This window comes from Coregonus clupeaformis, chromosome 7 (genome assembly GCF_020615455.1).
Source record: "Coregonus clupeaformis isolate EN_2021a chromosome 7, ASM2061545v1, whole genome shotgun sequence".
NCBI lineage: Eukaryota > Metazoa > Chordata > Actinopteri > Salmoniformes > Salmonidae > Coregonus > Coregonus clupeaformis.
In genome coordinates this window covers 21,718,161-21,740,473 of record NC_059198.1, presented here as the reverse complement: position 1 = coordinate 21,740,473, position 22,313 = coordinate 21,718,161, and the positions used below count along the sequence as shown (strand labels likewise).

The window sequence follows — 22,313 nt, the reverse complement described above, 5'->3', positions numbered from 1 at the left end:
AGAAATGAAACAATAGTGTAAAACCCCCTAAACTGATCTTGCCTGCCTCAAGAACCGCTAGGCTACTGCTACCATACAAAAATACAGTGGGTGGTCCGCTCAGGTCTCACTAGTGTTTATAGACAGAGTTCTTCCTACGGGTAATGTACGCCCAAGGGCAACTAGCTTAAACTCCCCTTTTCCCAGAAACACACAAAGCTACCAAACAGGGTAATCAGCAATTATATACGTACACACCACACAGGATACAACAGTATCCACACTCAGGTAAAGAAATATATTCTAATAAAGTTACCAATAGGGTAACCAACAACTTAGTGAGTACACAACACACAGGACACCACCGTGTCCATACTCACATATGGAAAAAGTCTCTCTCTTTCTCAACAAACACAAGACTGGTTTTTATACAATGGGCTGTGTGATTCAACAAACGAGTAACAGGTGGTGCTATTCACAGGAATGTTCACTGATTGGTCCAATCAGCAGACACCTCAACGACCACCAATCAGGAACATACAGGACACCTGTGATTAGGGCAGAAGGAGAGAAACACACAAAAACACAGGATACCTGTATCCGTAACAGAAGGATACATTAATTATTCAGATGTAATTAATAAAGTTGTTTCTGAAAAAAAAGGTTGGTAGCCATTCTGTGTGTTATCAAGATACAAAATATAATTGGATTGTTTGGATCACGTTTACACCGAGGTAAAGACAGTTTCGGGTTGGATATTCGTCAGATATTTGCGCTTTCAAACCTAAATAGCTTTCAAACCACTTGAGCCACAGACTCCAAATAAGTGTCATGATGTTGAGCAGCATTCTGTATTCCTAGGTGAGCTAGTTAGGGAGCGTAAACAAAGTACAAACTTATTTTACATTCAAATTTCAATAGCTCCTTGGTCATGTGACCTACTGACCTCAAACATGGTTCAGAATGTACACTGACTACCCTTCTATATTGCACACCCTTTAGTTTGTCCATTTCCATCTCACACGTTTTTACATTAATTTCTCAAACTTTCTAATTTCAATAGCTCCTTGGCTTTGGTGTTCACTTGTACACAGAAGAGGGTTTGAATATCCTAGATGAACATCTGAGAAAGCGCAGTCCAGTGACTCTTCATCTTGATGCCACTGGTGGGGTTGTGTCTAAGATTAGCAATCAAAGTAAAAGTTCTGTACTATGCTCTGGTTCTGCTTGGAATGGGCAAGGATAAACCACCCCTCCCTGAATCCGAGATGATTAGTGTTCAGCACTCCATCCCAACAATAACCTTTTGGTTAATGGAGACAGTACGCAAGGTCTCACAAATGACAAGCTGCAAGGTGAGACAGGTGGAGGCTGATTTCAGCTGGGTGCTGATTGGAAGTGTATTGCTCTCATTTAACAAAGAGAGCATCACTTCTTATCTAAACAGAGTCCACAGCATAGTTTCCTTGGAGGAAACAGAAGATTGCGAAGACTTCACAGTGCTCCATCTGTGCTCTGACCACATCCTTAAGGCTGTCGCCCAGGGATTTTGGAAGAAAACAAATGACAATGGGCTCAAAGATGTCTTTAGACACGTGTGTGCTTTTCAAATCACAACAACAACAAGTCATCTTGTGGATGAATCAGAAAAGCATTTAGATGAGAGTATTATGAAGTCAGAGAAGGTGAAAGTGGAGGACGTGATGAGAGATAACAGTTATGAAGAAAGTGCAATGTCAGCAAAAAACTAAACAATATGTGGACAATCTCCCTTCACACGTGAATTCATGTCAGTTCTTAAACATTCACAGAGTTTTCTGGAGGAGACACAGACAGGGCCTGAAAATGTTTTTCTGCCCTGGGATAATCAATTGTTTAATGGACACTTACATGGCCATTGTCCCGCTATGGAGTGGGATACTGCTGGGTGACCTTACAAGATATTGTAATGTGACCAACACAACATTGCAATCAGTGAAATCACGGAACACCAACTGCTACGTGGAACAGTGGTTCTGGATCCTGAAGCGTTCAATTTTGCAAAAGAAGAAAAATAAGAAATTCCTCCGTCCAGCTGAATTCATTTTGAACATGCATGCCTCCCTCCAAGGATGGTATAGGGAGTGCATAATAAAATATGATCTGCCAGAATCACTGTTCACTAAATACCCCTACAACAAGAAGTCATTGGACCAGGAAGAGGAGCAGTGGGCCAAGAGACAAGAAAAGACTCACCTGACAAGTCCAGGTTAAAATATTTCCAGCCTCCCAGACAATTACCTGAGCCAAAGAAGAAGGGTAAAAAGAAACCAGCAGGGAAGGCACACCACAAGAAAGATGAAAGCATGGATGAGGCAACATCATTCCAAGACAACGAGGCTGCAGGCCAGGTATGTTATTTTTTTCAAATGTTAAAGGATTGTGATAGATTGTTTTCAGTTCATGTTTAAGTGGACAATACCTCTTCTAAATGTGTTTCATTTGCGTATTGCAGGTCACAGCTCTGTGGCGGAGAAAGAATTGCGAGGTGGTGGTTGCTGTTGTGAGGTCTACAGACAAAACGTCCTCTTTCCTTCTCCATCATTCAGAGTTTAAAACTCTGCAACCCCACAAATGGCTTGTGGGTAAGGTAATAAAGACTAGTCATAACATGACAATAAGCATTTTTTCAATCAAAATTCTAAACATATCGTGGAAGAAAAAAAATTCATACAGTATGAAGGATGAACATAGAAGTACATTAGATGTGCACCTAACCAAGTCTAAGGACATGTAATATCATTATGTAGTTAACTGGAATTGGAGTTGAATGTTTCTGATGACATACACTTAAATATTCTGTCACTTTAAAATAAATGGTGAAGATGTGTCATCACGTAAACACAGTATTGTCAGCAATAATACACTTTTTTGACTAAATAACACCTTATGTATGATACTTAATCTCCCTAACAAGGCATTTTTGTGACAATGACCCATTAAGTTGCATGTAGCCAGAATATATTAGAAAGATAAAAACAAAGGCAAATTATTTTACGTTTGTTTTAAATATCGATAAACAATCCTTCTAACTACCCAATATTCTCTGAAATGTCTATATATTTTAGTTTATGCTTAATTATTTGTATAATGTTCTTCACATTCAAAGCATTTGTGGTTTTACTTTCTCTCCTGATTGGTTTCCGTGGTGCTTGGCCAATGGGAACTCCGTTGCCGGCCCCATCATAACGTTTTTACACAGTCTGGCAGTCTGACTAAAGTGCCAGAGGTATGCGAGACATCCTCCTTTGTATTTATGGGAACAAATATTTCCTAACACTTTGGATCCTATTCTTGGACAGTTAGAAGACACAATGCGTCAATGCGGGAAAAAAAAAAACATTGTTCACTAATTACTGTCCATGAGTGACCTCAACCTTGTGGGTCTGTGTGTGTTTGTGCCAATAAAGTGCCAACTCAATTCTACCACTGACTAGTCCCTATGAACGGGGACCCGGGGCAATAGTTTCTAATCTAAACCATACTTTTTTTACTGGAGTACACTAACCGCTAATTGGGGCTCCTTTCTTGACACACAGTAGCAGTTTACCAGATAAGAAGTCAAGAAGATCAAAAAGTAGATTGTTGTAAGGGTTTATTAGGTCCTGTGCTGGCCCCATTGTCATATCCATTCTGGATTCTGAGTGGTAAAAACGTAGCTGAAAAGTGCATCTATGTATGTGTATACTGTATGTGGGAATGTCCATTCGACATTTCGTGTTGGTAAATGGAATATTCATCAACTGCATATTTTATAAATTGCTATGGCAAATATAAGTATTATGTTCAACAACTGACATTTTCAGATCGCATTTTGACAAAACACACTTTAAATATGTGCTTACAATTAATTATCTATTATCATAGACTTGGTGGGCACTGTCATCTGTGATCTTTGTGATATGACTTTCTTTAAGCACGTTCTGATGAAACTGTCACTTAATATTTTTTTCTTAAAGTCTACAAACGCTCTACATTTATTCACTCTGTGATAGGGTTGGATCCTATATGCTACTTTTATTATTCTCCTGTAAATGGTTTAGTGCCTATAATTTAGGCTGTGTGTAGAATGAGGCATAAAGGAAATTACCTCTACTAGATTATACTGATAAGGAAAACAGCATACAGTTTTGGCTTGTGTATTAATTTGCCTATAACTAATCAGAATTCCATTATGTTCACATAAAAAAAGAGAATACTTCAAAATGAGAAGATCCCGCCATGGAAAAGACGACTGGGTTGACATAAAGTGGAAAGGAGGGGAAATAACTCACACCATGCAGCAGGACACCTTCAGCTGCGGGGTCTTTGTAATGCAGGTTTGATAGTTATATTTTCAATAATGAATGGTTAGCTGTTATGTGACAATTAGGTCAAAAACTCTATTTTCTTTTTTGGTGTAGATCGCCAAGGAAGTTGTACGAACTTCCCCAATATCCCCTTCCAAATGCATATAGAACCTTCACAAAAACATATGGAGCAACTACGAAAATAAATGGCTGAGGATATTGTTGGTGAACACATAATTGGAGAGGAAGTACAAAACCAACGACGCTAGACAGAGAGGAATTTGCTTAAGCAAAAGGCAGTTTATTAAAACAGAGATAGCTGGTACTGCTCAAGCTACATGCATGGGCCCTATGCATGGACCCAATCAATTGCCTCTTATGGAGACAGTTGAGAAGGATGATTAAAAAGAGTTTACAGCATGACTTTATACAATGTAACATAAAGGAAGGGGTCCTTCTTCTAGTCCCTTGATTGGTTCCCGAGGCGTAGGAGGCGGGTCTGCTCTGTCCAGAGCAGATGCCCCACTGGTGCACGGCAGAGTCCTCTGCCCTTGGCACCCGACCAGTAGAAGGGGAGTTGAGAATGTGTGTGCGTCCACAGTGAGATGTGTGTGTGTGTGTGTGTGTGTATGTGTGTCAAGGGAAACTCGTGGGGAGCAGCAAGTGATTGTGGCCTGTGGCGTGGGTGTTGTCCTTGGCCACCTGGTGACAAGATATGGTCCTCTGTCCATTGTTCTTGCATAGGAACAGCATTTATTGAAAACAAGCTCCTGACACAATTTGTCTTGCACAACCTTTTGCACAACATTTTACTCAGATCAATCTATAACATTTTATATTTACTACGACAATATACTAAAAATGTCTGGTATGTAATGACATTTTATTCAAAGTAAATGTACATTCTTTATTTTTATGTAGTTGTGTGGGACAACCATATGTTCAGTTCATGCCTATAATTTCAGAGTTCAACAAAGCCAACAACTGCTTCATGTGTGCTACTGATAAAGAACCTGGCCCAAAGACTGACTGGATTAGTAACTTCATTTAACATGTTTATAATATTTTGACAACAGTGACGGCATGTAAGACAATTTATGATATAACACAATGGATGGCTAATTTGTCATACTGCATTGATATTTCATATTATTTATAACGTGTTATGCTTCGTTCTGTTTTAGATTGAATGTTTTGCATGCTAATGGTGGTTCCATGTGCTGTGCCTAGGGATGAATACAAAGGTGTTCAACAGAGTGAAGAACACAAACTGGAAGTGCTGTCTTTGTTGTTGAAAATTTATGCTATACCCCTTCCACACTGAAGAGGCTCTGAAATGTACATCAACCAGGGATAAAGAGAAAGTTAACACTGTGAAATGTTTTGTACTTATTTTAAGTAAAGTGTCTGTTGGCATGTTGGAAAAGATTAAAGGTCTACAATTTCTGTGTAATTTGTCAATATAAAATTGTAATTCATTGATTATCTGGCCACCATTATTGTAGTTACATGTTCAGTATATGTATTGACCAGCAAACCCACTGCAGCCTACCTTACTGACCGTGCAGTTCACTCTCCATACCTGCTTTGGACAATTAATAACATGACTCTTGTACTTTGCCCTTTTCCTTTATGGTTGATATTAACGATGAAAGGAGATATTCTCTTTCTCTCTCCTATTGTGTACCGCTGTTAAATACTGTGGCAAAATAAAGAAAAAAGAAAAAAAGAAAATAAGTTGTCAGAACTACCAATTATTATAGATAAACAGTAAAGAAAAGGGTAAACACAACACTGGACTGAACCCCCTAATTGTCAAACTAATATTATGTACAACAATATAGAAGATACATAACTAGAGGTTATGCAATATGGGTATATATCCACTTCACACACTGTGTAATTGACATGACCAAGGAACTATTGAAATTCAAAACTATGAACAATTTACATAACACCACGTGAGATTACAGTACAAACAAGAGTGTGCAATATAGAAGGGTAGTCAGTGGACATTCTGAACCTTGTTTGAGTCCAATAGGTCACATGATCAAGGAGCTATTGAAATTCTAAAGTTTGAAAAATGTAAAAACGTGTGAGATGACAATGGACAAACTAAAGGGTGTGCAAAATAGAAGGGTAGTCAGTGGACATTCTGAACCTTGTTTGTGGTCAGTAGGTCACATGACCAGAGAGCTATTGAAATTCGAAACAATGAAAAACATAGAACAATTAATATAAAATCACCTGAGATTAAAATGGACGAATGAAAGGGTGTACAATATATAAGACTAGTGAGTGGATGTTCTGAAAGTAGTTTGAGGGTTGTAAGTCACATGACCAAGGAGCTATCGACATTTGAACATTTGAAAAAAATATATGTAAAATCGTGTGAGATGAAAATGGACAAACAAAAGGTTGTGTTACATATAAGGCTACTGAGTGGATATTCTGAATGTAGTTTGAGGGTTTTAGGTCATATGACTAAGAAGCTATTGAAATTTGAAACGTTTTAAAATTCTTGTAAAATCTCATGAGATGCAAATGGACAAACAAAAGGGTGTGCAATGTGTAGGCACACTGTGTTTACATTATGAACATTGTTTGAGGTGTGTGGATCACATGACCAAGGCGCTATTGAATTTCAAAATTAAAATAAATAATTTAAAATAGTGCGAGATGTAAATCCACAAGAAAGTGTGTGCAATATGTGTCTCTGCCATCGGGTTAGCTAGAAACAGTTTTGAACGTTTTAGGAGTAATGGTTAAAGAGCTATTGACGTTTGAAAAATTAGATTTGTCACTATGTTGACGGTCCCTAACTGCTGTTGGTGGATGTAAGGAAAACTACAGGCGAATATCCGTCGAATATCCAACCTCAATCTGTTTTTATCTCAGTCATGTTTACGTGTGATTTATGCTATGTTGTCCATTTTAAGGGAATGAGCAAATTCTGCTCGCATGCGCCCCAGTGGCCTAATGGATAAGGCACTGGCCTCCTAAGCCAGGGATTGTGGGTTCGAGTCCCATCTGGGGTGGACTAATTTTAGCTTCAAATTTCCTTTTAATTCATTGGCGTTATGATTGGATCATTAATCGCATTCTGGATTATGTATTTGGTAATGTATGCAAATATTGTGTAATGACTTTAGTAGGGTATTGTTGTTTCACTTTGTAGGCTGATACAAGGGGATCTTTCTTCTGGTGCGAAATCCAGACAGAGGTTAACTAATTGAGATAAATTCACGTGTGTGTCATGAACAACATTCGCAAGAGCAGCAATAGTGGAATCGGCAGGTTCGCCTTCGAAATAAAAGTCACCCATTGAAACGGATCCAAACGGATAAAAATTGTGAAAACATGCACGATTTGGACTAGATAATGCTAAACAACGTTGGAATGTTGTTATATAAATTAAACAAAATACAATTATTAGTTAATTTGAATAAGAAAAAAGAAAAAATCTGTTGAAATCGCACTGTGGATGTATTTTAATTCAGAATTTCATTGGGGGAATACTTATATGCACTGTACAGCCTAACCTATGAATTGTGCACCCATGAAATGGGAGGAGTTTGTAGGCTGTGTGTAGTGGTTATGATATGGTTTGGCTTGGAAAGGTTTTTTTTCGTCTGGTCACATACAGCTGATGTGTTGTGCATTGAAGTCCACAAGCGAAGGGAAAAGGTGAGAGGAGGAGAGCGCATAGATGCGAGAAGGAATACAACGTGGCTGCTATGAAAGTGAACTGTGTTTACGTGTGATCAGAGGTGTTTTCATTCCGCCGATTCTGTTGTAAAACGTTTCTTAAACAGAAGCAAACGGAACGAAACGGGGATAAACATACCTGGATTTGTCCAATAGAAACTCTTGTTTGCAAGTGGACTAATGATTACACCCTAAATCAGCTAGATGCAGGCAAGAGTGTGCAAGGCGGTATTGAATGTGTCACTGTCTGTCACCTCAAATTTTTCTTTCGACCTGTGGGCACCTATGTTGTAAACTTTAATTCATAGGCTAAGTTGTAGCAACCTCATGATGGGTATAGGGAAAATTTGAGTATCATGTAGTAGCCTAAACCTATTGATGTTACATTGAACTGGGTGAATGGAATATGAATGAGTTATCCAATATGCTGTAATAGAAATAAGGCCGTGCTCATGAAAAAATAAAATACTTCCTCTTAAACGACACCGACCGCCACCGATCCACAGTGCAATTTCAACTGACTTTTTTTTGTCCACTTAACAAATAATTGTCTTTTGTTGAATTTATATAACAACATTCCAACCTTGTTTAGCATTATTTAGTGCAATTGTGGTATGATTCCACTATTTGTATCCGTTTGCATCAGTTTCAATTTGGGAGTTTTATTTTGAAGGCGAAACGCCGATTCCACTATTGCTGCTCATGCTGTTGTTCACAACACACTGGTGATAAATTCCGCACCAGCTCCACCAATAAGGAAACCGTAAACTTGATCCAGACTCTCAGCTCTTCCCTGTTTCTATTTTGTGAATAGTGTGACTTATTCAGGTAGCATTCACTTAATTTTCCTATCTGTAAATCACGCATCAAGAGCTTTATGTACATCGAACAGAAATGAAGAGGCTGTATCTTTTAGTTTTTTTCAATGTTGTTGCGACCTTCGCCAGTACTGACAGCAAGTGAAACATTGTAGCCGAAGTTATTTCGTGAACTGCATTTGTATACAGAGACGACCATGGATTCACGTGCCTGCAAAATATACTGAACAAAAGTATGAACGCAACATGCAACTATTTCAACGATTGTACTGAGTTACAGTTCATATAAGGAAATCAGTCAATTGAAATAAATAAATTAGGCCCTAATCTATGGATTTCACATGACTGGCCAGGGGCGCATAGGCCCACCCACTTTGGAGCCAGGCCCAGCCAATCAGAATTAGTTTTTCCCCACAAAAGGCCTTTATTACAGACAGAAATACTCCTCAGTTTCATCAGCTGTCCGGGTGGCTGGTCTCGCAGGTGAAGAAGCCAGATATGGAGGTCCTGGGCTGGCGTGGTTACACGTGGTCTGCAGTTGTGAGGCCGGTTAGACATACTGCCACATTCTCTACAACGACATTGGAGGCAGCTTATGGTAGAGAAATGAACATTTATTCTCTGGCAACAGCTCTGGTGGACATTCCTGTAGTCAGCATGCCAATTGCATGCTCCCTCAAAACTTGAGACATCTGTGGCATTGTGACAAAACTGCACATTTTAGAGTGGCTTTTTATTGTCCCCAGCACAAGATGCACCTGTGTAATGATCATGCTGTTTAATCAGCTTCTTGATATGCCACACCTGTCAGGTGGATGGATTATCATGGCAAAGGAGTAACGCTCACTAGCAGGGATGTAAACAAATTTGTGCACAACATTTGAGAGAGAGAAACTTTTTGTGTGTATGGAACATTTCTGGGATCTTTTATTTCAGCTCATAAAACATGGGACCAACACTTTACATGTTGCATTTATATTTTTGTTCAGTGTAGTATCCTTTTGCCATTAGGTTATTCTGAGGTTTTCTGTAGGCGTCTATGCAGATATTTCTATTAGATTACCTTTTACAACATGTACTGCAAGAGACTCTTTGACTGCCCGTTTTTATTCTTAGCTAAGTCTATGAGAATTTCCCTTACACACACAAACACACACAGTAGGCTGACTGACATCTCAGATAGTGAAACTCAGTGAAACTTACAGGGTTGTACTGTGGTCGAGACAATTTGTTCCATTAAATGCAGAAATGAATCAATTTAAACCAATGATAAACCAGGGAATTCCAAAGCTTAGTTGTGTTTTTCCCCCCAATGAGTTTGTTTTTGTTCTGATATTTATTAATTTAATGTTTTTTAAAACATTTGGCTATACTGCACTAATGGAGCCAGAAACATAAGCATTTCGCTGCACCTGCCATACCATCTGCAAGTCTGTGTACACGACCAATACATTTTGATTTGTTAATGTCAATAGAAACAATAAGCACTGTAATGTTTATGTTGAAAGTTGACATCTCTGTCAACTGCTTTACAGAGATGAAAGCAGCCACTGTGTACTGGGATGCTACACATTATAAAAAATGTTTTTGTCATTTAGCAGACGCTCTTATCCAGAGCGACTTACAGGAGCAATTAGGGTTAAGTGCCTTGCTCAAGGGCACATCGACAGATTTTTCACCTAGTCGGCTCGGGGATTAGAACCAGCGACCTTTCGGTTACTGGCACATTACTCCTACTGAAAGAAGGAGTAATGGAAAAAGAGGGGGATGCATATGGATACCTCAATGACAGCCTCTCTCAAATGGGCTGGAGTGTACTGGAGATCCGTGCAGGGTATGGGGAGACCCTTGAGCATGACGAGGTCACCTACTTCCTTGCAGGATACCTAAAGGGCTTCCTCACTGCACCGTAAGTGCCTCGGACATTGTTGCATGTCAATTCAATTTCTGATCGACATTGTCATGTTTAATCTTATTTTGTTCTCCATCAGGCAAATGATTAGTCACTATGCCAACATGTATCCCCAGCTGATCAAGGACCCCAAAGTGTTAGGTCCGGTGGAGCACTTCATGGCGTGAGTGTTTTTTCTCCTCAGGCATGATAGCCAATAACCATAGTGAAAAGCCAGGTCAGATCCACATCCTGTCCTTTGAGAGTTGTTAAATGTGCTCTGCTCTGTGGCTCTATCAGGAAGCAGGACTCCTGGACCAGGAAGCAGGACTCCTGGACCAGGGAGCAGGTGAAACTGAACAGGAGCACTGATCCTCTGTGGCACCACACCGGCTTCATAGTGGCCCAGATGGATGGACTTCAGGCAGGGGTCGCACACTGGGCCAAAAAACAAGGGAAAGAGGTGTGCTGATATGTCTAGGCATGGATAAATAGATTCATGGATCATCATTCAGTGGCACAATGTGATCTCTAACCTCTTTCTGCATGGTGTCTCCCCCACCTTAGCCTCTGTCCCTGTTTGCTGTCCAGTTCCTGAATGCGGTGGGAGATCTGCTGGACCTGATTCCAGCCCTGGTTCCTGGCACTGAGCCTCCTCTCTGACATTTTAAATTACCAGGAATGGGCCACTGCTCTGCCCTCATTAAGGTTAGAGGTCATTATTTTCTTGCTGTTGAGAGATTTCTTCTGGACAGATCATTAGTTATATCAAATAGTGTGGATCTGTTAGTTCTTGACTTACATCAGTCTTGTGTAGAACTCAATATGGTTTTCCCTCTATCCATTACAATCAATGTTTCTATAGTACTCAACACCAGACTCTCTCTCCCCCATCTAGATGCTCCCTGGGTTTGAGAACCTGCTGTTTGCCCACTCTAGCTGGTACACATACGCTGCCACCATGCGCATCTACAAGCACTGGGACTTCTACCTCAGTGAACCCCACACTGCCACGGGCAAGCTGTCCTTCAGCAGCTACCCAGGTAGGTACAGCACCGTATAATGGCCACTGTGACAGTATAAGCGCTACCTGTGGCTGAAGAGATACTTCAATATTTTGGAAGCGCTAGGTGTAGCCACTCTACATTTTCATATAAATGTGTATCTTTCGAGCCTGTATGAAAACTGTCAATGTTATTAACAAGCTTCAGAATTAATCAGTACAGAAACACACACTGTGAGCCCCGCCCCCTCCCCCCAGGCTTCCTGGTGTCTCTGGATGACTTCTACCTCCTGGGCAGTGGCCTGATGATGACCCAGACCACCAACAACGTCTTCAACACGTCCCTCTTCTCCCAGGTCACGCCCCACAGCCTGCTGGCCTGGCAGAGGGTGCCTCTGGCCCACGCCCTGTCACACACTGGGGAGCAGTGGGCCAAGACCTTCTCCAGATACAACTCTGGTGAGGGAAGGAGGATGACACATTCAATCTTATCCTGATTTATCCATTTTAGTCATTTAGCAGACATTTATCCAGAGCGACTTACAGTTAGTGCATACATACTTTTTTTCATACTGGCCCCCCGTGGGAATCGAACCCACAACCCTGCCGTTGCAAACGCCATGCTCTACCAACTGAGCTACATCCCTGCCGGCCATTCCCTCCCCTACCCTGGACCAATTGTGCGCCGCCCCATGGGTCTCCTGGTCGCGGCCGGCTACGACAGAGCCTGGATTCGAACCAGGATGGCACAGCCTCAGACCGCTGCGCGACTCGGGAGACTGATAATGGTCTACAGTTGTTGTACATCTTTCCAATGCATTTTTTTCACAAATTTCTTCACTCTCCCTCCCTCTCTAGGCACCTATAACAACCAGTACATGATAGTGGACATGAGAAAAGTGACCCTGGGCCACAGTATAGAGGACGGGGCTCTGATAGTGGTGGAGCAGATTCCTGGCCTGGTGGAGTTCTCTGACCAAACTCAGGCCCTGCGCAGGGGTGAGTTACACGGATATGGATATAGTACTGCCAATAGATGCACATCTTAACCATAAACTTAGCAGAGATAAAATCCCTTGAGGAGATAGTAATTGAGCAAGATCTTCCTCCCCCCCAGGTTACTGGCCTCCTATAATGTGCCTTTCCACCCAAAGATATACACCCTGAGTGGCTATGGGAAGATGTGGGAGGAGTACGGGGAGGACTTCTCCTATGACCTCTGCCCCCGAGCAAAGATCTTTCGCCGGGACCAGGCTGAGGTTAAGGACCTAGACTCCCTCAAACACATCATGAGATACAACGGTGCACCATACGTTCCTTGCTGTTGTCCTTACCTGTGGCCATTTGTTTTTACTTTTGTTAGCTTTTAGTTAGTTCCTTTAGTTAATTTCCTCCCCATGTTCTCTCAGCTCTCAATTTGAGTAGCTGTTAATTGTTCCTTTCTCTTTCAGACTACAAAAATGACCCCTACTCCAAGGGTGACCCATGCAAGTCCATCTGTTGCCGTAATGACCTGAGGGAGAAAGACTCCAGACCCGGAGGATGCTATGACACCAAGGCAGAACCTTTACTAGCGTTCATTCAGTTCAATCTCTAAATATTTTAAGATCATGTAATATATAAACATCTCTTCTCTCTCTCTCTCTCTGTCCCTCTCTCTCTCTCTCTCTCTCTCTCTCTCTCTCCTCCCTGTAGGTGACTGATTTCCACATGGCGCAGGAGTTCAGAGCGGAGGCGGTGAACGGGCCCACGACGCAGGGCGACCTCCCTCCCTTCTCCTGGGAGGACTTTAACAGTACGGTTCACCAGGGTCTGCCAGACCACTACGACTTCCCCTTCATCAGCGTGCAGCCTGCACTCTTCATGCCCTAAGAGAGGTGCCATAGGGTAGGAGGGAAAAGGTTGGAAGAGTTGCCTATGGGGTTAGGGTAATGGAGGAGGGAGGTTAATGCAGATAGACTTTAACACCATCATCTTTATTTATAGTCCGATATAGTAACTCAGCCTCAGGGGGGAATTACTGCAATAATGATCAAGCTTCAAGGAATTCTTATTTTATGTGTGTTTTGTAAATAGCCTACCTGCTTTTTTCTTCATGCACTCAGTTTACCTATGTCTTGGACATTGACTACGAGTTGCTGCTGTACTGCTGTCATTTAGACATATTTTGAAACACTCTGAATCAATGTAGAAAATGACTGAAGCCTAGTTTGTTCGGTGCCATCTTTTAAAATTCAGGTCAATGACCTAAACCTAGATTAAAATTCAGTACCTTTTGTATTATAATCAAATCCTGACTGTGAAACTAATTACAATCATGTTGTCATATGTTGAATTCACTAAATGATAATATCAATGCAATTCCCAGGGTTTCATGTTTGTTGCATGGCCTGCTGCTACGGTGGGTGTTTCTATTTTTATACATGGAAGAATATCTTTGAACTTATTTTCATGAATGATGTCTTGCAAAGCTGCACTTCAGAAAGGTATATAATTAAATAAATTAGAACAGTGCCCCTAACTTTCATATCTTTATTCACTTTTATGTGCACCCTCAGATGAACACATCTTATCCAGTCAAATATAAATTTTTCTGGTTTAAGTTTGATCTCTTTCTCTGTCTCTCTCTCTTTCTCTCTTTCTCTCTCTATCTCTCTCGCTCTCTGGGGACACATTTGGTGATTCATCCTTTCCTACAAAAGGAAGAACTGAAACGTCTGTTGAGGGACTCCTCCCCTCCGTTGCCCTTTCTTTTACCCTGTCTCTTTCTGTCTGGTCCAAATGGTTTCACTGAATGTTATTCTCTGGCTCACACACACACACCGCTCCATGAGGACAGAGTGAGGCAGCAGGTTTCTCTAGTGTGGGCATTAATTACATGACCAGGCATCGCCATGGCAAAGAAGACCTGTAATCCGGGCACAACGTGGGACAAACTGCTCATCACCTGTGTCCCCTGGCCAAGGCCTCAGCCAAAGCCAGCCACAGGTGAGTTTCAGTGCTCTGGTTTGCCTAAGGGTTCTATTCAATCCGTATCACGGAAATTCAACATTACAACATGATTGGAATTGAAAGGCAATGTTCCCACGTTAGCAGAGACTGCATTCACGGTAAACGCTGCAGATGTCGGCGCAATAGGAAATTACCTTTACATTTCTAAAGCGATACAGATTGAATAGAGTGCTAATCTTTGTTATCCTCACTTATTGTCTGCAAGTGCTTATTTTGGAAAAATATTAATTTCACTGGCTTCTCTATGGTATGGCATTGATATGGAGCTAAACTGTATATCCTCCCCATTGGCTATGCGATGGATGCAGCATAGTCATTGATAAGTGACATTGATACAGTATTATGGGGACATTGTTGTCATCTCTTTCCACCAGAATCCCCACCTGTAAAATGGAGTAGCGATGCTCCTCCCCAGTACGACCCGGCAGTGAGTCCAGCTGTGTGGACATCAGTGGTAGTTGCAGTGAACGGCTCCATCCTGGCACTGTTTCTATGGTTCATCATATACAAAATGCAGGCAAGGCGCAATCACACTGCAGGTAAGGAATGCCATTGAGGCTAATGGAGAATGTGTATTTTTATCTGTGTTTCACAGCAAGTGTCTTGTTCAGTGCTTTCATTTGAGTGAAGTGGGGTTGAAGACAAATGAAGCATGAAGCTCCTCTAGTTTCATTTCCCCTCTCTGATAGGCTCTCTGGGGACTACCCTACTGTTTATTTTACTCTTAACACACATCCGTTGGTTTTTGAGGACAAAAAATGTATTCTTCACACCCAATGACCTCACACACTCATACTTACACACACACACAAATAAAACACCCAAATGGCAACAGTTGCTACTACATGTGAGTACACCACTGAACGGTAATGAGATTACTAGGTTAGCTCCATAACATATGGGGATACATGCCCTGAATACCAGCCCTCATTTACACCCCTCCTGCTCACAGTTCACTGTGTTGAGCTAGCTAGAAGACATAGAACAACCATTTAACTTAACAATGTTTGGAATTGGGTCATGGGTAGAGGGCCGGCATTGTTGTATACACATTTCTTAATTTTGCTTTTCCGAGAGAACGTTCTTCTTAACTCTATCCAATTGCTGCCAATTATTCAATGATTCAGATTAGAGGTATAGGTCTTCTTTATCATGTTGATGTAGATTTCTCTTTAGGAGGAATAATGCTGGGTAATGCTTGTTTCTGCTCCAGGTGAACCAGAGGCAGGACTTAACCCTCCAGCTAAAGCCCTGCCGCCTGTGGAGAGAGACTGTACAGCAGCCGTGGTAGAGAGAGAAGAGGAGGTACCTACAACCTGTCCTCAGCTGAACGGTGGGCCCCAAACATGCTTCAGGCAGGAGGCGTCCACCTACAGCGGGGCCTCGGGGTGTGGCGCTCTTGGGGAGGTCACCGGCGTGTTCATGTGCAACGGTCTGAGGGAGCATAGGATCCCACTTCCTGCCACTGAGCTGGGGGATGCTGCTTTGGTGACCACCAAGACTGTGCAATGCTCCGACTGAGAGGACATCGTTTTGACATATAAAACCACATGGCCATTGTCAAGCAAAAGGACTTGTTCTTTGCAGTATTGTTGGTACAATATAGTCATTTAGATGTACTTTTTTACATTTGTAAAAGGTGTAATGACAAACCTGTAAGCCTATACTGTGGGAGGCGACTATGTACTTGTGTTTCTATACTTAAATATTGTCTAAGACAATAAGACAAATCTGAGTAGATTGGGTTAACTCCAATAATAACATGGCTGTTATAGGATATTTATATTTTAACTCTTGTGTAGATTTTGCTGGTAGTTTTAGAACGAAGGTATTATCTGGCCAATTTTATGGCTATTTATTGTGCTGTACATTTGTGTATGATGTGGAAAAACATTGACATGGAATTCATAAAATGCAGCAAAATTATGCAATTTGGCGATATGTCAATGTAAAACCAGTTGTAAATATTACTTTAAAATGAGCAAAAACAAGGAATAACATTTACATTAACTTTATAACTCACTTCTAGATACTGTAGAAGTAAAGGTGACAACTGCTATTAAATTGGGGATATATTTGACACATCACAGTTAACAAAACACAAACTTATTATGTGGAAATGTTACCCCCACTCATATACAGTGGGGGAAAAAAGTATTTAGTCAGCCACCAATTGTGCAAGTTCTCCCACTTAAAAAGATGAGAGATGCCTGTAATTTTCATCATATATTTATATTTTATATTTTGGTCATTTAGCAGACACTCTTATCCAGAGCGACTTACAGGAGCAATTAGGGTTAAGTGCCTTGCTCAAGGGCACATCGACAGATTTTTCACCTAGTCGGCTCGGGGATTAGAACCAGCGACCTTTCGGTTACTGGCACAACGCTCTTAACCACTAAGCCACCTGCCGCCCCGGTACACGTCAACTATGACAGACAAATTGAGATTTTTTTTCTCCAGAAAATCACATTGTAGGATTTTTAATGAATTTATTTGCAAATTATGGTGGAAAATAAGTATTTGGTCACCTACAAACAAGCAAGATTTCTGGCTCTCACAGACCTGTAACTTCTTCTTTAAGAGGCTCCTCTGTCCTCCACTCGTTACCTGTATTAATGGCACCTGTTTGAACTTGTTATCAGTATAAAAGACACCTGTCCACAACCTCAAACAGTCACACTCCAAACTCCACTATGGCCAAGACCAAAGAGCTGTCAAAGGACACCAGAAACAAAATTGTAGACCTGCACCAGGCTGGGAAGACTGCATCTACAATAGGTAAGCAGCTTGGTTTGAAGAAATCAACTGTGGGAGCAATTAGTAGGAAATGGAAGACATACAAGAGGTCGTGTTTTTCTCTAGCTGGAGGTAAGCAGGAGGTAAGCTTCTCATATGGTGTTGAGTAAAGCTTAACCATGTATTAGATCGTAGGTAGGTAGTTAGCTGTAGTTAGGTATTGTATTTATTATAGGTTAGTATTGTTGTTATTGTAGGTTTCCGTAGGTAATTGTAGGTTAGTATCGAAGCACGAGGCTAGCTAGCTAGCGGGTAGCTACTGGTAACGATTAGCAACGCTGGAGAGCTGTTTCCAATGTTAATGTAGTCCTAGCCAACGTTTAATTTTTTGCTTAACCATGTATTAGATCGTAGGTAGGTAGTTAGCTGTAGTTAGGTATTGTATTTATTATAGGTTAGTATTGTTGTTATTGTAGGTTTCGTAGGTAATTGTAGGTTAGTATCGAAGCACGAGGCTAGCTAGCTAGCGGGTAGCTACTGGTAACGATTAGCAACGCTGGAGAGCTGGTTCCAATGTTAATGTAGTCCTAGCCAACGTTTAATTTTTTGCTTAACCATGTATTAGATCGTAGGTAGGTAGTTAGCTGTAGTTAGGTATTGTATTTATTATAGGTTAGTATTGTTGTTATTGTAGGTTTCCGTAGGTAATTGTAGGTTAGTATCGAAGCACGAGGCTAGCTAGCTAGCGGGTAGCTACTGGTAACGATTAGCAACGCTGGAGAGCTGTTTCCAATGTTAATGTAGTCCTAGCCAACGTTTAATTTTTTGCTGCGTTATGCGTTATGAAAGGAACTAGACACGGACTTGAATTATCTGTTTAGTGTGCTAACACACTCTTGGCAGTTTGTTGTAACCAAGTATTGATGCTAAATTGTGTGTTAATGGATGCTAGCTTGCAAGTTAGCTACGGCGTCATAGCTAGGCTTCGTGGGTTGTTGTGGGTAGTTACTGTGTCTTGGCAGTGTCCTCGGCCGTGCCGGCTGTAGCACGAAGCTAGCTAGCTAGCCGTTCTTCAAACAAAGTCAACACAGTGGCCATTGCTAGCTCCCCAACACGACCAGCTAGCTGTACTGTAGTAGCTAACTACAATATACTTGTCCTAGCTAGCCAACGTCTAATCATTGCTGCGTCATGAAAGGAACTTGACACAGACACGAATGATCTGTTTAGTGTGTTATCACATTATTGGTGGTTTGTTGTGACCAAGTGTTGGTGCTAAACGGTGTGTTATTGTTATTGGATGCTAGCTTGCTAGTTGGCTATGGTGTCATAGTTGGCTAGCTGAATAAAGTGGGTTGAGTCTATTCCTTTAAACATTGAACCGCTGTGGTTCACAACAATTCTGATTTCTAAAGGCGGAAGTTGGGAGAGTTTTTGTTCGGGTGGTTCAGTGAAACAATTTTAGTTTCTGAGGTAGAAGTTTTTGGTGAGGAGGCCCTGCTCTCTCCGCTCCCAGATGCTTAGCCCATTTCATTCCGATCTCCTCTGCATTTTTGTAGCCATTTGCTACAGCCTGTCAACTATGCCTCTGCCTATCCCTGTTCTCTCCTCTCTGCACAGGCTACACAAACGCACCACACCGCGTGGCTGCTGCCTCTCTAACCTGGTGGTCCCTGCACGCACCACCCACGTGGAGTTCAGGTCGCAGGCAGCCTCTGGAACTGCCGTTCTGCTGCCAACAAAGCTGACTTCATCCCAGCCTATGCCAACCTCCAGTCCCTCGATTTCCTGGCGCTGACGGAAACATGGATCACCACTGAAAACACTGCTACTCCTACTGCTCTCTCCTCGTCTGACCATGTGTTCTCGCATACCCCGAGAGCATCTGGTCAGAGGGGTGGTGGTACAGGAATCCTCATCTCTCCCAAGTGGACATTCTCAATTTTTCCCCTAACCCATCTGTCTATCTCCTCATTTGAATTCCATGCTGTCACAGTCACTAGCCCATTTAAGCTTAATATCCTTGTCATCTATCGCCCTCCAGGTTCCCTTGGAGAGTTCATCAATGAGCTTGACGCCTTGATAAGTTCCTTCCCCTGAGGATGGCTCACCCCTCACAGTTTTGGGGGATTTCAACCTCCCTATGTCCACATTTGACTCATTTCTCTCTGCCTCCTTCTTTCCACTCCTCTCCTCTTTTGACCTCACCCTCTCACCGTCCCCCCTACTCACAAGGCAGGCAATACGCTTGACCTCATCTTCACTAGATGCTGCTCCTCTACTAATCTCACTGCAACTCCCCTCCATGTCTCCGACCACTACTTTGTTTCCTTTTCTCTCTCACTCTCCTCCCACACTACTCACTCTGCCCCTACACAGATGGTAATGCGCCGCCGCAACCTTCGCTCTCTCTCTCCCACTACTCTCTCCTCTTCCATCCTATCATCTCTTCCCTCTGCTCAATCCTTCTCCCTCCAATCTCCTGATTCTGCCTCCTCAACCCTCCTCTCCTCCCTTTCTGCATCCTTTGACTCTCTGTGTCCCCTATCCTCCCGGCCGGCTCGGTCCTCCCCTCCAGCTCCGTGGCTTGATGACTCATTGCGAGCTCACAGAACAGAGCTCCGGGCAGCGGAGCGGAAATGGAAGAAAACTAAACTCCCTGCCGACCTGGCATCTTTTCACTCCCGCCTCTCTACATTTTCTTCATCTGTTTCTGCTGCTAAGGCCACCTTCTACCACTCTAAATTCCAAGCATCTGCCTCTAACCCTAGGAAGCTCTTTGCCACATTTTCCTCCCTCCTGAATCCCCCCCCCTCTCTCTCTGTGGATGACTTCGTCAACCACTTTGAAAAGAAGGTTGACGACATCCGATCCTCGTTTGTTAAGTCTAATGACACTGCTGGTCCTGCTCACACTGCCCTACCCTATGCTTTGACTTCTTTCTCCCCTCTCTCCCCAGATAAAATCCTGCGACTTGTGACTGCAGGCCGCCCAACAACCTGCCCGCTTGACCCCATCCCCTCCTCCCTTCTCCAGACCATCTCCGGTGACCTTCTCCCCTACCTCACCTCGCTGATCAACTCATCCTTGACCGCTGGCCATGTCCCTTCCGTCTTCAAGAGAGCGAGAGTTGCTCCCCTTCTCAAAAAAACCAACACTCGACCCCACTGATGTCAACAACTACAGACCAGTATCCCTTCTTTCTTTTCTTTCCAAAACTATTGAGCGTGCCGTCTTTAGCCAACTCTCTTGCTATCTCTCTCAGAATGACCTTCTTGATCCAAACCAATCAGGTTTCAGGACTGGTCATTCAACTGAGACTGCTCTTCTCTGTGTCACGGAGACTCTCCGCACTGCTAAAGCTAACTCTCTCTCCTCTGCTCTTGTCCTTCTAGACCTGTCTGCTGCCTTTGATACTGTGAACCATCAGATCCTCCTCTCCACCCTCTCCGAGCTGGGCATCTCCGGCGCGGCTCACTCCTGGATTGCGTCCTACCTGACCGGTCGCTCCTACCAAGTGGCGTGGCGGGAAGCTGTCTCCGCACCACGTGCTCTCACCACTGGTGTCCCCCAGGGCTCGGTTCTAGGCCCTCTCCTTTTCTCCCTATACACCAAGTCACTTGGCTCTGTCATATCCTCACATGGCCTTTCCTATCATTGCTACGCTGACGATACACAACTAATCTTCTCCTTTCCCCCTTCTGATAACCAGGTGGCGAATCGCATCTCTGCATGTCTGGCAGACATATCAGTATGGATGACGGATCACCACCTCAAGCTGAACCCTGGCAAGACGGAGCTGCTCTTCCTCCCGGGAAGGACTGCCCGTTCCATGATCTCGCCATCACGGTTGACAACTCCGCTGTGTCCTCCTCCCAGAGTGCGAAGAGCCTAGGCGTGACCCTGGACAACACCCTGTCGTTCTCCGCCAACATCAAGGCGGTGACCCGCTCCTGCAGGTTCATGCTCTACAACATTCGGAGAGTGCGACCCTGCCTTACACAGGAAGCGGCGCAGGTCCTGGTCCAGGCACTTGTCATCTCCCGTCTGGACTACTGCAACTCGCTGTTGGCTGGCCTCCCTGCCTGTGCCATTAAACCCCCTACAACTCATCCAGAATGCCGCAGCCCGTCTGGTGTTCAACCTTCCCAAGTTCTCTCACGTCACCCCCCTCCTCCGCACACTCCACTGGCTTCCAGTTGAAGCTCGCATCCGCTACAAGACCATGGTGCTTGCCTATGGAGCAGTGAGGGGAACGGCACCTCTGTACCTTCAGGCTCTGATCAGTCCCTACACCCAAACGAGGGCATTGCGTTCATCCACCTCTGGCCTGCTGGCTCCCCTTCCTCTGCGGAAGCATAGCTCCCGCTCAGCCCAGTCAAAACTGTTCGCTGCTCTGGCACCCCAATGGTGGAACAAGCTCCCTCACGACGCCAGGACAGCGGAGTCACTCACCACCTTCCGGAGACATTTGAAACCCCACCTCTTTAAGGAATACCTGGGATAGGATAAAGTATTCCTTCTAACCCCCCCCCAAATTGTAAAGTGGTTATCCCACTGGCTATAGGGTGAACGCACCAATTTGTGAGTCGCTCTGGCTAAGAGCATCTGCTAAATGACGTTAATGTGCCCTTGAGCAAGGCACTTAACCCTAATTGCTCCTGTAAGTCGCTCTGGATAAGAGTGTCTGCTAAATGACTAAAATGTAAATGTAAAATGTAATACAAGATACTGATAATCTCCCTCGATCTGGGGCTCCACGCAAGATCTCACCCCGTGGGGTCAAAATGATCACAAGAACGGTGAGCAAAAATCCCAGAACCACACGGGGAGAC

At 43.1% G+C, this 22,313-nt stretch overlaps 1 protein-coding gene and 1 non-coding gene across 2 annotated transcripts; both read left to right on the top strand.

Moving 5' to 3' along the window:
• The first annotated feature begins 7,272 nt into the window (after positions 1–7,272).
• trnar-ccu lies at positions 7,273–7,345 on the top strand. The gene has a single exon. It is a non-coding gene; the product is annotated as a tRNA-Arg (tRNA).
• A 3,161-nt stretch (positions 7,346–10,506) lies between these two features.
• On the top strand, positions 10,507–14,125 carry LOC121569022 (phospholipase B-like 1; the record flags this gene model as incomplete). Its single annotated transcript, XM_041879604.2, is given in 11 exon segments — positions 10,507–10,742; positions 10,825–10,908; positions 11,046–11,187; positions 11,292–11,432; positions 11,623–11,767; positions 11,986–12,186; positions 12,586–12,726; positions 12,845–12,853; positions 12,856–13,029; positions 13,179–13,285; positions 13,423–14,125. Coding segments are annotated over 11 exon segments (1,557 nt in total), but the record flags the coding sequence as incomplete, so codon positions are not given.
• Positions 14,126–22,313: the final 8,188 nt, after the last annotated feature.